At 36.5% G+C, this 15,862-nt stretch overlaps 1 protein-coding gene across 6 annotated transcripts in view; it reads right to left on the minus strand.

Annotated features, from left to right (window-relative positions):
• Positions 1–1,266: 1,266 nt before the first annotated feature.
• The window catches only part of LOC140486271 (protein prune homolog 2-like), a 417,027-nt gene continuing 402,431 nt past the window's right edge, over positions 1,267–15,862 (minus strand). For all 6 annotated transcript variants that reach the window (XM_072585194.1, XM_072585201.1, XM_072585229.1 and 3 more), the window contains 4 exons: positions 14,115–14,150; positions 12,231–12,269; positions 9,810–9,857; positions 1,267–4,726 (listed from right to left, as the gene is read on the minus strand). In XM_072585194.1, coding sequence (XP_072441295.1) covers positions 4,687–4,726; positions 9,810–9,857; positions 12,231–12,269; positions 14,115–14,150 — 163 coding nt within the window. In that variant the 3' untranslated portion in view covers positions 1,267–4,686. The remainder of the gene's footprint in view (positions 4,727–9,809; positions 9,858–12,230; positions 12,270–14,114; positions 14,151–15,862) is intronic.

The raw sequence follows: 15,862 nt of genomic DNA on the forward strand, positions 1-15,862 counted from the left end.
CCTGTAGTTTCTTGACAATAGCTGCATCTTATCTATTTACTTAGCTTTTTAAAGATAATAACAAGTCACATGATACTTCACAGTAGCGTTATAAGTTTGTTACTGAATATAAGGCAATACTAGGACAAATGACTAAAACTTGGCCAAAGATATCTGTTTTAAGTCCTTTAAAGGTGGAAAGTTAGGTAGAAAATTCTGAAGCTCAGGGCTAAGGCAGCTGAAAGCACAGTAGACAGCAATGGATCGATGAATCATGGATTCTCAAACAAACCAGGTTTGATGAATGCAGGTATCCTGGAAAGTTGCAGGGCTGAAAGAATGTTTCTTTGAATTTGATCATGGAATGTGGGAATTGCTAGGTGAACAATTATTGCCTATTTCTAGTAAGCCTTGAGCTGGTGGTGGTAACGACCTGCCTTCTTCAACCCCTGCAGTTCATGGGCTGTGGATACATTACTACACCTTAGCTCCCTGGATTTATTTTGCCAATGACGGCCCTTGGATTGGTTTATCAACTAGGACCAGCTGTGAGTTCAAGAGAATTAAATATAGTAATGACTGATTCCTGGGTGAGCAACTACAGCTTTGCTTTTGGACAATGCAGCAGAAACAACCAGTCAAGAAGGAGAAAACTTCCCTTTCAGTGGAGAAGTTAAAGAAAATCTCGAGCAGCTAAATACATGCTCTTTCTCAGCTAAATCTCTTCTTGAAAGGAAGAAAGTTTAAAAAAAAGCCTTCAGAAACAGTGAAAGGGTAGATCTTAACTGGTGAGTGAAAAGCTGAGGATCGGTGTATCCACAGCCTCTGTCGTCCTCAACTAGTTGAGAAGAATGGGATTGAATGAAAATATCTCATTGAAATCTATAATGTGGACCAGTGCCAGAACTGCACTGCACTGACTTTGCTTTTTGTTCCTCCCATCTGTAAAATGTGTGTGCTGTCATGTCTCTTTGTATATCTGTTTGTACGGGGTATGGAGATTTTTTTGTTAAAAAGTGGTAACGTTTAAGTAATAGAGTGTTAAGGTAATTTGTGTCCCTTTCTTGTCATTATTCAAAACTGGTTGATTGTAATGATAGATTGTTACATACAGAAACTACTCAGTGCTTCCTTTTGACCTAGATTCATCAGTCAGGTAAACTGGGAACTTTGGATTTATTTAAATCTTTTCACATTTGAGATGACCCCAAGAATAATGGGGCTTGATTTCCAGAGCTCTAACTCAGTGAGTTGTGACAGTTTAATTAGAAAAGAAAACACACAACATAAAGGATATCACAGCATTTAATAGTGCAAATTAACATTTTAAGAATATGTAAAGGTTCACACCACATTCTTACGTAAAGAATGGTCACCAATTTGTCAAAGTAATAATGCCAAAGGGGTACAATAGCAGAGGGCATTGTTTTACATAATAGGCAAACAGAGCAGCAGATATAGCTACTACAAGGTACTGATTCCTCCTTTAGTGATGCTGTAGCTTCTGCCCTAGCATGCACATGTTCTTTAACTGTTTGACATCTTAAATTCCCTAATATAATATATATATACATATATAGCATTTTACATAGATTCAAAAGTATCTATGTCCAAATCCACATTGAAATAGCATTGCTCAATTTGACAGTGATCTGAAATTTAACCATTTGAAATTCTGTGCAGTCAATGTGGCACAGAAAGTCGGAGATTGTTATGCTGCCTGTCACATAGGGTAAAACATGCCCTTTTACAAACACCTTCATCTTTTTGGCAGTCACTTTAGGTAGTTTATTTTTAAATCTTATTTTTAAAAAAAGTGAGTTCATCCATTTGATGTCTCATTTAGCTATGCTGTAAATCATTTACATAAACTATCCTTTAATAGGGAAAAAACAACTGAAAATGTAATGGGCAATTTCTGACTTGCATGAGTTAATTGCTTTGCATTTTCTAACAATGCTTAGATGAGAGAATGTCATTAACATGATACAATAAAAAATTATACTGTTTTTACTTACAATAATCTACTGACCATGAATTTAGGAAGGCAAAATGTGACAGTATCTAGAATTTACGAATGAAAACAGCTCTTTACAATTTTCAGAATGCACTCAATATTTCAATACATATCAGTTGCAAGTTTTGTAAATCATCAATATTTATTTATTGGAATGGAGTTGTCACCAAGTAAGCAGATTGGTAACTGAGGGAAAAAAGTTTTGGAAGCTCCCCCCTTAAATTTGCTGAATGACACAAATAAACTATTGAGTGATGGCTGCTGGAGGATTTGTGCAGATAAGCTGTGAGGAAAGGGGAAACAGGAGGAGGAACCACAACATTTGAGTGCGTTGCCCCTTCTATCAATTGTTAAGTGATTTGGCCATGGAATTAGCCAGTGATTTCCCCCATGAAAACAATAAACTGTAGTCTAGATGGGCCCTAAAGCCTTGTCAAGACAGAATGCATTCTTCTTGCTGTTTTTTAAAGTAGGTTTGTAGAAAGCTTGATCAGTGCAGAACAGAACTACAGAAATTTTAGAAATTATATATATTTATATAATATAGTCATTAAGAAAATAATCAAATGTTAAATTTGAATGCAACAATTTTCATAATTGACATATTAGTTTACATTGACTATGGCTCATTCACCCTGGAACTCAGTCAATCTTTTTGAAAGTTAAAGAACACTCAAGGCCAAAGGACTCATTAAAGTTAGAAATAGATAATACATCATGTAATTCTTTTCTTTAAAAATTATACAACCGAAGCTCGCTAAAATTACCATTTAAAGTTACAGATTATTGCATTGAAGCTTTTCTCATTATTAAAGTAAGGATTTAGGAAATAAAACATTTTCAAAAATATAACTTTAGAAGTCACTGATTTTCTTGGTAATCATCTACGTGGTTGACTTTGTTGTTAAAGGAAATCTCTATTCTATATTGCAGAGGTAACACATTAATGAAAAGTGTAAAAATCAAAATAAAATGACTTGGAATTAAGTGAGATATACAAATAAAATGTGCATATTTTGTAAAATCCTTAAACTGTTTTAAAAATAAAGCAAAAATAGAATAAAATTGAAATGAATCAAAATTTTAAGAAACAATTTTTGAATAAATCCCTTTGCCAGTAATCAAACTTGGTTGTGTATTATGTAGAAAGGGAATTAAAATTGTACTGTGGATTCTAAAAACTGACTGATAGATGTCATTAACTGAAGTTTCGGAATTGAAACTTTTACATGACAATATATTCTGACAAACTAAATCTACAAAAGTATTAACGAATGTTTTGCTCTGAATTTAGTACGTACCAAAGATACAAATTCACAATGAAGGTAAAGATGAATAAATCGGACAAGTTTGTCACTTTTTTTTAAAGCTATTCTCGGGATGTCAGTATCATGATCAGGGCTGATGCACTCTTGTGCATTCTCACACACCTTTGACAACATGGCACACCTTCTTCTTGAACTACTGCAGTTTGTGTGGAAAAAGATGCCCACAGCATGGTGCTGTTAAATAAGGTACCCCAGGATTTTCAGCTAGTGATGTTGAAAGAAGAGAGATGCATATCCAATGTTGTGTCTCTTGGAAGGGAACTTTTTTTTTCCTTTTAGGAATGCTTTCGAACAGAAAAACAAAGGATGAAATAAGGTCAGGAAGGAAGGTTTCTAACATTACAAAGTTGTTTCTCTTTTCAATTGTTTAAAAGTGTGATTTAGTCACAAAACAGTAATAAATATATTTTGGTAACTACACAATATTGGAAAGGGATTACTAGTGTTAGAGTGTATGAAGTAATTGAAAAATGGCTAGTACAGAAAGAATATAATTTGCTTGGAACTACTGGCTTTGTGAGGGAATTCAGTATGAGAGTTTTCTTAATAATGCCATCTCTGATTAAAGTACCAGTTCATCAGCTCTCAAGCACAAATATGGAGGACTTATGGCCAGATAGGAACCTCCTTCAAGTGATCAGGAAATGGTATAGATAATACAGGAGACTCCAACCTGTTAAATGAAACACACAGCAACACTGAAAGAATTTTTAAATAAGTTTTTAAAATGCTTCTCGAGGGTAAGTTTCCTTCTTTCCAGAACAGAATCAGTTGAAAATAAATCATCTCTACTTGTGAAATGTAAAACTGGAAACATTCAAAATGGCCATTACATGGTTTAGCTATGTCAGAATAGCTCAAACTAAAGTTGCCTTTCAAGAATTTAATAAAAGCATTTTGAAATTTGAAATAAAGAACTTATTTTTCTCTTGCATTCCTTTGCAAAGCAGGAAAAGATATTCCAAATAAATTTCACATGATATGCTTTCTCTAGTTATGATTGGATGCAAAAATGTCAAAAAGTGGTGATCATTTTACTGCTCACTGGAAAAAGGCAGGAAGAGGCAATTTGAAACTTGGAAATTTCCTCTAAATATGGCAATGCTAATGCAGTGCTTCTGATTGATAATTATTTTGAAATTACAGTCTTGAACTATGTAAATTATTGCCACTTATTACAATATCATTTGACATTCTATTCACAGGCACAACTGTCCCAATGCATGACTCACAGAGTAACACTTAATAAAATAAACATGAACAACCAACACATAAACAGTTAAGTCAAGAATTAATGAAGGAAGGTAACTGGTTCAGTTGCTAGTCAGATACTAAAACTAAGTGGTAGCTGGAAGTCCATGTTCACTGGTATTCCATATTTTTATCGAGTGCTGTTTCAACTCTGGGTAAAAAGAAAAAAAGTAAGTTGTAGCATACTTTAGGAAGAAAGTTAAATAAAAGACATAAAGGGAATCCACAAAAATACAAATAAATTATGGTTATCATTTTCAAAATTGGGCTGAAGGGTCTGAAAATAAGTTTATTAATTACAATGTTGACTGTGATAAGTAAAATGCCAAGAATGGTATCAACTTCAAACATATATGATTTTATTATCACAGTACAGCAATTTTGAGTTTTACTAAATACATGCAATTTCCTTTTTTTATAAGGAAAAGTTGAAGAAATAATTAAGAAATGGTTGGGATACCATTTCAATGGAGATATGTTGCATTTTTGTACCTCAACCAAGAGGCCATTATCCATGAGTGAGCCTGGACAATAAGAGCCAGCAGGTCTTTGAAGATAAAGAACATTAGAACTAAGTTTGAATTTCTCCTTGATTTTGCTAATGTATTCTTCTAACTGATTAGGAAAAGAAGGTAAACCTACATTCACAAACAAGGAACTGGATTTTGTGGAGCAAGATAGTGGACGAGTTTGGAGAACCATGTGGGAAACCATATATCACCGCAGGAGCAATGTATCCCAATTACTAAAATGCAAGTGGGAAGGCAGCAAAACAGGAAACTCCATTATTATCAGGAGAAAATTCATAAATATTCAAAATCAAATACTTGCATGCAATTCAAAATGTTTTACTGATATTCACCATAGCCCCTCTAATTAAATAAAGCTGATGTGAGTCTGCATTACCCTAAATAACCCCTGCTCCTCTCCCCACTGAACAGTGGTGGCCCATATATGGACTATCTGACTCACTGGCTTGGAGGAAAGTGAGTCACATGGTGTTGGACTGTCTTTGGATAGTTCTTTGCTGTTTAAACCTGTCGCTCAGAGGGGTAGAATTTGAGGAACAAAGTGACAAAGCCCAAAACTGGCTCTGAAAAAAAGGACATTATACAGCACATCACAAATTATTACATTGCAGTGGCCATTTCACCAATTATGTCTTCAATGGCTCTCCTTAAACAGGTGAGGTGCCGGAGGACTGGAGGATTGCTCATGTTGTCCCCCTGTACAAGAAGGGTAGTAGGGATATTCCAGGTAACTATAGACCAGTGGGCCTGACATCAGTGGTGGAAAAGTTGCTGGTGAAGGTACTGAGGGATAAAATCTATTTATATTTGGAAACGAGTAGGGTTCTCAGTGATAGGCAACATGGTGTGTGGGGAAATCATGCCTTACCATCTTCCTCTTTGAGGAAGTGACCAAGTTGATAGATGAAGGAAGGGCTGTAGATATCATATACATGGATTTTAGTAAGGTGTTTGATAAGGTTTCCAATGGTAAACTAATGGAGAAAGTGAAGTCACATGGTGTGCAGAGTGTCCGAGTGAGATGGATAAAGAACTGGTTGAGCAACAGGAGACCGAGAGTAGTAGTTGAAGGGAGTTTCTTGAAATGGAGAAAGGTGACCAGTGGTGTTCCACAGGGATCAGTGCTGGGGCCACTCTTGCTTGTGATATACATAAATGATCTGGAAGAGGGCACTGTTGGTATGATCAGCAAGTTTGCAGATGACACAAAGATTGGTGGAGTAGCAGAAAGCATAGGGGACTGTCAAAGAATACAGGAGAATATAGATAGACTGGACAGTTAGGCAGAGAAGTGGCAGATGGAGTTCAATCCAGGCAAATGTGAGGTGATGCATTTTGGGAAGTCTAATTCTAGAGTGAATTATACAGTAAATGGGAGAGCCTTGGGAAAAGTTGATGAACAGAGATATCTGGGAGCTCAGGTTCATTATACCCTGAAGGTTGCTGCAAAGATGGAGAGAGTGGTCAAGAAGGCATATGGTATGCTTGCCTTCATTGGACAGGGTATTGAATATAAGAGCTGGCAGGTCATTTTAAAATTGTACCAGACATTGGTTTGGCTGCATTTAGAATGCTGTGTACAGTTCTGGTCTCCACATTACCAAAAGGATGTGGACGATTTGGAGGGGGTGCAGAGATGGTTTACGAGGATGTTGCCTGGTATGGAAGGTGCTAGCCATGAAGAGAGGTTGAGTAGGCTAAGATTGTTTTCATTAGAAAAAAGGAGACTGAGGGGGGACCTGATTGAGGTCTACAAAATCATTAAAGATATAGATAGGGTAGGTAGAGATAAGCTTTTTACCCAGGGTGAAGGATTCAATAACAAAAGGTCACTTTTTCAAGGTGAGAGGTGAAACGTTTAAGGGAGATGCACGCGTCAAGTACTTTACGCAGAGGGTGGTAGGTGCCTGGAATGCGTTGCCAGCAGCAGTAGTAGAGACAGGCATGGTAGATTCATTTAAGATGTGTCTGGGAGCAGAGGGATACAGATGCTTAGGAATTGGGCAACACGTTTAGACAGCGGATTTGGATCAGCTCAGACTTGGAGGGTCAAAGGGCCTGTTCTTGGGCTGTATAGTTTCTTTGTTCTTTGTTCAAATAAGCATTGTGTGTTCATGCCATTCTCCTTCCATTTTCCATACCATTTCACTTGTTTCTATTTCAGTAACAATACTTTTGAATGCCCAATTGAATCTGCCTCACTGCCAGGCAGTAAATTACAGGCTCAAACCATTCCTCGTATCACATTTGCTTCTTTCGCATATCACTTTAAGTCGATATTACTTAGTTCTTGATCCTTATTCAAGAAGGAACAATTTCTCTCTCTCTACTGTATCCAGCCATTTCATGTTCTGAAAACTTACATTAAATTTTTTTCTTAGCTTTTTTCTCTCTAAGGAAACAGTCATAAGCCTCTTCAATCTACACTCTTAACTGAAGTTTCTCATCTTTGGACACATTCTTGAAAATCTCTTCTGCACTCTCCCCAGTGTGTTTTATAATTCCTATAATGATATGCTCAGAACTGTACACAATACTCCTGCTGAACAAACACCACCTATCTATCATAACTACATCTATCAGAATTACTTTCTTTAGAAGAGGAATGAAATAGTTGGGGATAAAAGATTCTAATCTGAGTTAAGAAGTCCAGAATTCTGTGCTAATTGCACCTAACACAAAAAAAAGGATGTGACAATCCAAACATAGCTGAGCAGTTCTACTAAACATCAGTGGCCTGAAACATTAATCGTGTATTTGTCTCTTCACGAAGCCCATCTGTATTACCCGAGTATTTATAACATTTTCTATTTTATTTCACATTTCCAGCAAGTTTTTATAAAGTTCAGTATTTTTTTCACTATTGGCTATATTCTCTAATTTCTCTGCTACCATGGTTTGCTACTTACATAATGATAGATTCTAAATGAAACCTAAATATTGGTAACAATATATATAAAATCTATACCGCATAATTATTTGATTTTGCATTATTTCATAGAAAAGCTGCTTATTCATAATGAGAAATCTATTTGTTTAGGAGCAAACATAGATGGTATTGTATTGCAAACAGCTTTTCTTATTGATTTCAAATTACTAAGATGGTACAAGTCAGAGAATGATCGCAAATACAATTCTAACGACAATACAATCCATCATAATAGCCAGACTCAAAAGTAGCTTTTGAATTTTTGAACAGATTTATTTTACATTAGTTTGACTCCATGTCCATCAATATTTGCATCTGTTCATCACCATATGAAAGACTCACTGAATTACCATTGCAGTAGCAACAATCACATCATTGTTATGTGCAATGTCAAATATTTTTAATTATTTGGTGTGAATATATTCATACCTGTTTCTCAATAAAGGAATGAAAAATCACCTTGATTTCTGAGCAAAGGGTTATCATTGATTAAAAAGAGTATTTGTTAAAGTTCCACATCAAAGTTTATTGCAAAAAATAAAAGCTCATGGTGGATGGATAAGTAGGTCATTTTCTGGCTGGCAAGATTTAACGACTGATGTGCCACAGGAATCATTACGGGACCTCAAGGTTTTACACCTTACAATGACTTTGATGAAGGGAGGGAAACTTTTGTTGCTACATTTGTTGATGGTATAAAGAGAGATGGGAAAGTAGGTTGTGAAGAGGACATAAGGAGGCTACAAAGGACTACAGAGAGGTCCGGTGAACAAAGATTCACAAATGCAGTAAAATGTGGGACAATGAGAAAATGTCCATTATGGCAGAAGGAATATTAGTATATATTATTTAAATGGTAAGAGTTTGCAAAACATTAAGATGCAGTGGGCTCCAGGTGTTATATTGGGAGAGGAATCAAACATAAAGGTAAGTAGGTCATGTTTCAGTTATGCACATTGTTGGGGAAATCACATCTAGAATACTTTTATAAAGTATTAGTCTCTTTAATTAAGAAAGGATGCATTAGAAACCATTCAGACAAGATTTACTGGACTCATATCAGCAAGTGTAGGTTGTCTTATGAAGAAAGGTTGGACAAGCCACACTTGTATCCATTGAAATTTAGAAGAGTAAGAGGTAACATGATTATACACACAAGATTATGGTCTCAACGGGGTGTATATGGAAAGCATGGTTCCTCTTGTGAGAGAATCCCGAATTAAAGATCACTGTTTAAAAGTAAAGGATCCTTAATTTAAGATAGCGATGAGGAGACTTTTTTCTCTCTCAAAGTCATGAGTTTTTAGAACTCTCTTTAGCAAAAGGTGGAGGAGAATATATAGATTCTTGGTGAGAATCTGAAGAGATTCTTAGTAATAACCTTATTAAATTAACAATGTAAATTTATATTAATAACATAAGGTTATTATTTTATAACCTTCCACCCAAGCAATTGGGGATAGTGGGAATATGGAGTAATCAGATTAGAAACAATTAAACCAAATGGCACAGCAGGCTTGAGGGGCCAAGTGGCCTACTCCTACACCTAATTTGCATGTTCGCATGCTCATTTGCTTGTATGTGTTTGAAAAAATTAAATGAAGATACTTTAATCCAGAAATCATCCAATACATTTACGTCAATAAACCCATAAACATAAATAACAGATGATTATGTACCACAACACAACACAGGACTGATTAAAATGCAAGTTAGAACTGCACATCCATAAAGAAGAGTCAGATGATTTATGTTGATCATAATATTATTCTTACTGCTGTTCCCCTGAAGGTGTTTTGGATTCACTTGACAGTCTGCTAGCTCTATGGAAATAAAAAATAAAAGAAAAGGAGCAATAAACAAGATTAATTTCTGACACAATAGGCAATGAACAAGAGGATGTAAATGTTTCTGAGGAGAAAGTGAGGACTGCAGATGCTGGAGACCAGAGCTGAAAATGTGTTGCTGGAAAAGCGCAGCAGGTCAGGCAGCATCCAAGGAGCAGGAGACTGAAGAAGGGCTCATGCCCGAAACGTCGGTTCTCCTGCTCCTTGGATGCTGCCTGACCTGCTGCGCTTTTCCAGCAACACATTTTCAGATATAATGTTTCTGACAGAATCAAGCATATGACTTATGTAATGTTATGCATATTGTCACATCAACCAAATAAATTATAAAGTGAAAGAAATATGTTTTTATTTTCTTCAATGGAGAGGAAAGAGTTTGTGCTTATCATAGTGAAAATTAATGCTTTTCTTTTTTTCTAACTACTCAATAGATGAGGACTGCATACACGAAAGCCTATCACTTCTAAACAAATTATGAAGAATTCTACACTAATGGAAATTCTACTTGCCGAATATACTTGTCGAGGTATTTTTTCTGATTTAGGACTGTGCAGTGAATTAAATTCATTCGCTGAGGTGGTGGTCCAGGATCAAGCTGTCAGGTGAATTTGAGGGCAGGAAAAGGGTAACAGTTGCATGGAGGGAGGGAGTCAGTCTACGACAAATATTTCCTGAATATCCTGGAGAAGGACTCAGTCCTACAGCAGGCACAAGCACACCACAAGTAATCAGATTAAACCATTAGTGAAAAACAAACGTAGCTCGTACTGACTGGAATGATAAAGACATGAAAGTAGGTGGTATATTCCAGGCTACCATGTACAGGTACGTCCAAAGCATTAAGAGCATGTATAGATTGTACAGATGGTGAGGAAAACTCCCGGGACACTGAAAGGTTGTTGATCACTCCCAAATCAGATAACTGGACAAATAAATGCAATAACATTTGTTGGTATTTGGCACTTGGAAACCACTGAAAAGCAACAACAAATGACCAAAGTTGTCTTTGATAATTCTGCTGAGTTGATGGATGCTACCCAAGCTTGAACAGCCCCAGGATATGAATCAACAATTAAGATAGATACATATGAATTATATGGACCCAACAAGTCTCTAACATGCTCACTTCCAGTTTTAATGAAAATATATGCTGGTTAGTGATAAGTGGTTTGCATGATCATTTAAATCTTATGAAGATGCTTGCCTTTAATTTCTATGATCATTCTATTTATGACTCACGTCTGTCATATTTCTAAAGCTTTGGGAAATCTGGCATGCAGAAAGCATTCATAAATAAGCAACTTCTGAACACTGCTAGGCTAGGAAGAGCAGACTTATTCCTTCTGGCTCAACAAGCTACCCATCAAATGTTGCCCAGCATTCATCTGCTCCACTGGACTATATGATCTCCTTGGCTGCTCAGCTAGGTTTAATTACTAATGCTATGACATTGACAAAATGCCTTGTCAGTGTTTTGTCATGCGTATTTTTTGTTCTATCTTATTTTCTCAATTAAAATTTGATTTATTCATCAAGGATTCTGCATTTTATGCCATCATATACATTCTAAAGAAAAAGCAGCTGCCATAAAATGGGGGAGGGGGGGGTGCAACTGTAGGTTGCTCCAATTGTCACCAGGAGCTGGAAGGGAGTACTCTGCCCTTGTATTGACCAGCAGTCCACAGGGATAACCTGTGAGGCGACATGTTGGGTGTAAGCCTCTCTTAGTTGAGGGATGAAACCCTCAAATGAGCATTAGGTGCCCACTTAAGGGTCTCAATTAAGCCATGGGGGAGGAAAGAGAAATGGGGTTATCAACCCACTTCCTCAGCCGCCACTTATAAATGCTGTTGGGCAAGCCAGCATTGTGCTTGACATGCTACTCTACAAATCCACCAACCTGCTTTCCTGTTTGTGGATGGCTCATAGAATCTGGCCAGATTGCTGACCCTGAGGATCGTATTGTTCGCTCATATTTGAATGTTGGAAATGTGAGTAAATTCTACACATGATGGTAATGGGCTGCGTTGTTCATTGTTGATACTTGTATGCTATTTTAAAGAAACCGTTCTGTAGTTTATAGCCTACACTGCAAGTTGAAATCCCTTTCCAAAGTCTATGCTATGAGAAGGCTTTTGCCATAGCCAATAAGTGAAATATAATTACAAGAATTTCAATTTGATTTCTGGTCAACTTTCTATTACCATATTGCACTGTGGAAATAGCTCAATTCTGAAGTTATTGGGGACAGAGGTTGCTTATAGAATTAATGTTTAACATATCAGCTGGTAAGGAAATAAAATCCATAATGTTTAAAAAAAAGTCCAATGACACTGAACTTTGACTTACTTTGCTGCTTCTGATGCTTCTCTTAGTTCTTCATCCAACCTGCAGAAGATAATGATTATATTGATAATTAAAAAGGACGTATCAAGATAACTGCAAAATAAATGTAACCGTTAACATGCTGCTAAGCCTGATGCAAGTCTCAAGATGCAGTGATTAAGTATTTTGCACTGTGATTAGTATTTCCAACTCAGAATGCTGTCAACAGCTATCACTTATCTTTGTTTAACAATATTTACTTGCTCAAATCTTCACAACAGATTTATGACAATGAGACAGTTTAAAAAAAGAAAATCACATGCTTATTATGGAAAGCTGAAAATGCAGCCGCCTACTCAGATATTGTTAACATTCAGCATTTGGTAACCTGGCAAAGCAACTGAGACTCATTCTGGATTGAAGAAAGATAATTCTGGTTATTTAAAGAGATGCAAAAAGTTGACCTGTATAATCCTGCCTTGGTAAAGGGAAAAAAAGGTAAACACACAAGCTAACCTGATAATCACGGACATGATTGACCCAAATCATTCTCCTCATCATCCCTTTGTTTCCTTTCAGTTGTGTGGGACTACTGCTGTCTCTTACCATTTTGTTTAGAGTGACAGAGTTTCCTGAATCCCACTGCCATCTTTTGAATCCCTCAAGAATTTGTCTTTGGCTTTCACCTGTTTACCATCTACATGCGATATCGTCCAAAACTCAAGGTCAGGTTCCACATATACATTGACAATAGTTAGTTCTCCTTCCACACCAGCTCATTCGACCACTCCACAGCTGTGCTGTCAGACTGCTTGTCCAACTTCTAGTCTTGAAAGAGCTGAAATTTCCTATAATTAAACAGAGAAGACCAAAACCATAGTCTTTTTGCCCCCTCAATTAACTCCATTCCCGGACTACTGGTGCTAGCTCTCTCCCTAGTCATTATTTCCAATTCAACCAGACTGTTTACAATTGAGCATTCTTTTTGGCATTTAGATAAACCTTCAGCAAAGACTAAATACCTCAAATTCCTTAATACCAGCCTCTACTAGCTGCTTACATAAACTATTGTCAACTCCATACTCAAATATTCCAATACTCACCTGGCCAGCCTTTTATCGCCCATACACCTTGAAACTTAGTTCATTCAACACTCTGCTGCTTGAATTCTAACTGACACCAAGTTCCATTTAACGATCATTCCTATGTTTGCTACAATGGTTCCCAATACATCAATCAGCAATTTTAAAATTCTCATCCATGTCCAAATCCCTCCAAGGCCTCCCCTTTCTGCCAACCTCTTTTACTGCCTCCAGCAATTAGAGCTCTGCAGTGATGTTTTTGCACCAATGCATCATTATCTATGATGCCTCTCTGTGATCATTCCTTGGCTTTCCCTTATTTCCCAACCACATACGACTACCTGAAGAACACAAGATCAGGTTCCAGCTATACACGAACTCTAATCTTACATTCATCTGTCATCGCTTTCATCTCCATTACTACTGTCCTTTAAATTTTGAGGTGTGGAACTTTGCCTCCAAACTTGTCTGCCTCTCTACCTCCTTCAAGAACTGATTAAAACCTACTTGGTTGATCAAGTGTTTGGCCATCTGACCTAATATCTCTTTTGGTTCAGTATCATGGCTCTTCTTCTTCTAATCCTCTGAAAAATCTTGGGATGATTTAATACATTATACATTAAAAGGTGCAAACTACTGCCAATGCTGACGTAGCCATGTTCTAGTGTTACTCACACTTTTAATTAGAGTACATGTAAGGTCAAACAGAAAAATAGATCAGCACATTCAAGCAAATATAGTTATCAGTCAACAGCAAACAATTAGTATTTCTGCGATGGAAGGCAGCGCTGCAGCCTGTAACATGACTTGAAATATCACAATTTACCTCATCCTTCTTTTTATACACTTTTCTTCTTCATACCTTATAGGAAATAAGTCATTAAACCAAAATTAGGAAATAAAAAAAGAACATCCTGTCACAATAGTTAAGCAGGCAGAAGAAATCACCTTTATGGTAATAGTGGGAATGAATGATAGCACATGAAGAATCAATAAGATGTGTTAGTTTGGACATTGATAAGAATATCCATAAAGTGAACACTGCAGATCATCATATTAGAGTTGATGACTACCAATGGTCTAACAAATTGAAATATGCATTAACAATTGTGCTCTGCAGTACACTAAAAATTATTCAGAGTTTTCAGGCATACATCTTAACGATGAAAATTCAAACTTGCAATCACAAATGTTCACTTCAGAATAAACAGATACAGGACATCATAGAGAGGTTTAAAATTTGATACTTAATCAAGAATCAGTAGTGCCGAACGGAAAGAATTTTACTTGAAAAGCGATTATCAACAGTGTCCACAACTAATGTTGACATTAGATCAAATTACTTATTTTAAGAATAATGCATACACAACTAAAGCTTATTATGTTGTGCTTGTAGGACAACAGGAAAATTACGGACAGAAATCATAAATCTCTCTCTTTAAAGTTAATTAAAGAGTTCTAAATGAATTATTTCAATCAAACTCTAAAAAGAGTTGGCTGAAATATATTCTGCCTCATGGAAACCACACTTTTAAAAAAAAACTTGCACCTTGTTGAAGCATTCCATTCCAAGAAGAAAGCAATACAAAAAATACAAAGATTAAGGAGGTTTACTTGTAAGTTGTTAATTGAAAATCTCAAGAGGTTACAGGAACCAAAGAGCAAAAAAAAACTTCCAAAAATGATTACCGCAAGTAAGCAATTTAATTGCCTAGAATGATAACTTAAGAGATGAAATAAGATTCTGTGATATGCAAAATTGTACTATCCATAGAGATAGTTTCTAGTTTTGACAGTATTCTGTTGGATATACAATTGGAGAACTTTGCAAATCTCTATCCTACTGCCTTACCGCTACACAATTCCACAGGCACAACATTAAAATGTATATAATTAAGATACTAACAAAGTATTTAAGAGGAATTAAAGAAGTTTGCACTTAACATATCATTAAATAGTTTACATTTATGTACAGGGAGGTTTTGAGAAATGAGTGAACTTTTAAAACTCCTCCCTGTTACTGATGAGATCATCCCAATGCTAACAGACGAGTGTGATGATTTGATACCTGGAGAAGGTGAAAGGAGGGGATGAGAAATAGAATCATAAAATCCCTACAATATGAAGCAGGCCATTCAGCCCATTGAGTCCACACCAACCCTCAGAACAGCATCCCACTCAGAACCACCCTGCTAACCTATGACTGGAATCCTGCAATTCTCACAGCTAATCAATCTAGTATGCACATCCCTGGATACCATGGTCAATTTAACACTGCCAATTCAGTTAACCTGCACATCTTTGGGCTGTGGGAGGAAACCAGAGCACATAAAGGAAACCCATGCAGACACAGTGAGAACCTCCATGTGTGGAGTTTGGTCACCCGAGGCTGGAATCAAACCCAAGCTCGTGGAGCTGTGAGGCAGCAGTGCTGGCCACTGAGCCACCATGCTGCCCTTATTTATATTCATACAATAATTTGTAATGAAATGAGAAATATATTATAGACTTCACGGTTTTTTAAAAAATTGTAACTAGTCTTGTGGGAAAGTTAGTGTACACAATCTGGTCTCA

The sequence above is a fragment of the Chiloscyllium punctatum genome, chromosome 2 (genome assembly GCF_047496795.1).
Source record: "Chiloscyllium punctatum isolate Juve2018m chromosome 2, sChiPun1.3, whole genome shotgun sequence".
Taxonomy (NCBI): Eukaryota; Metazoa; Chordata; class Chondrichthyes; order Orectolobiformes; family Hemiscylliidae; genus Chiloscyllium; species Chiloscyllium punctatum.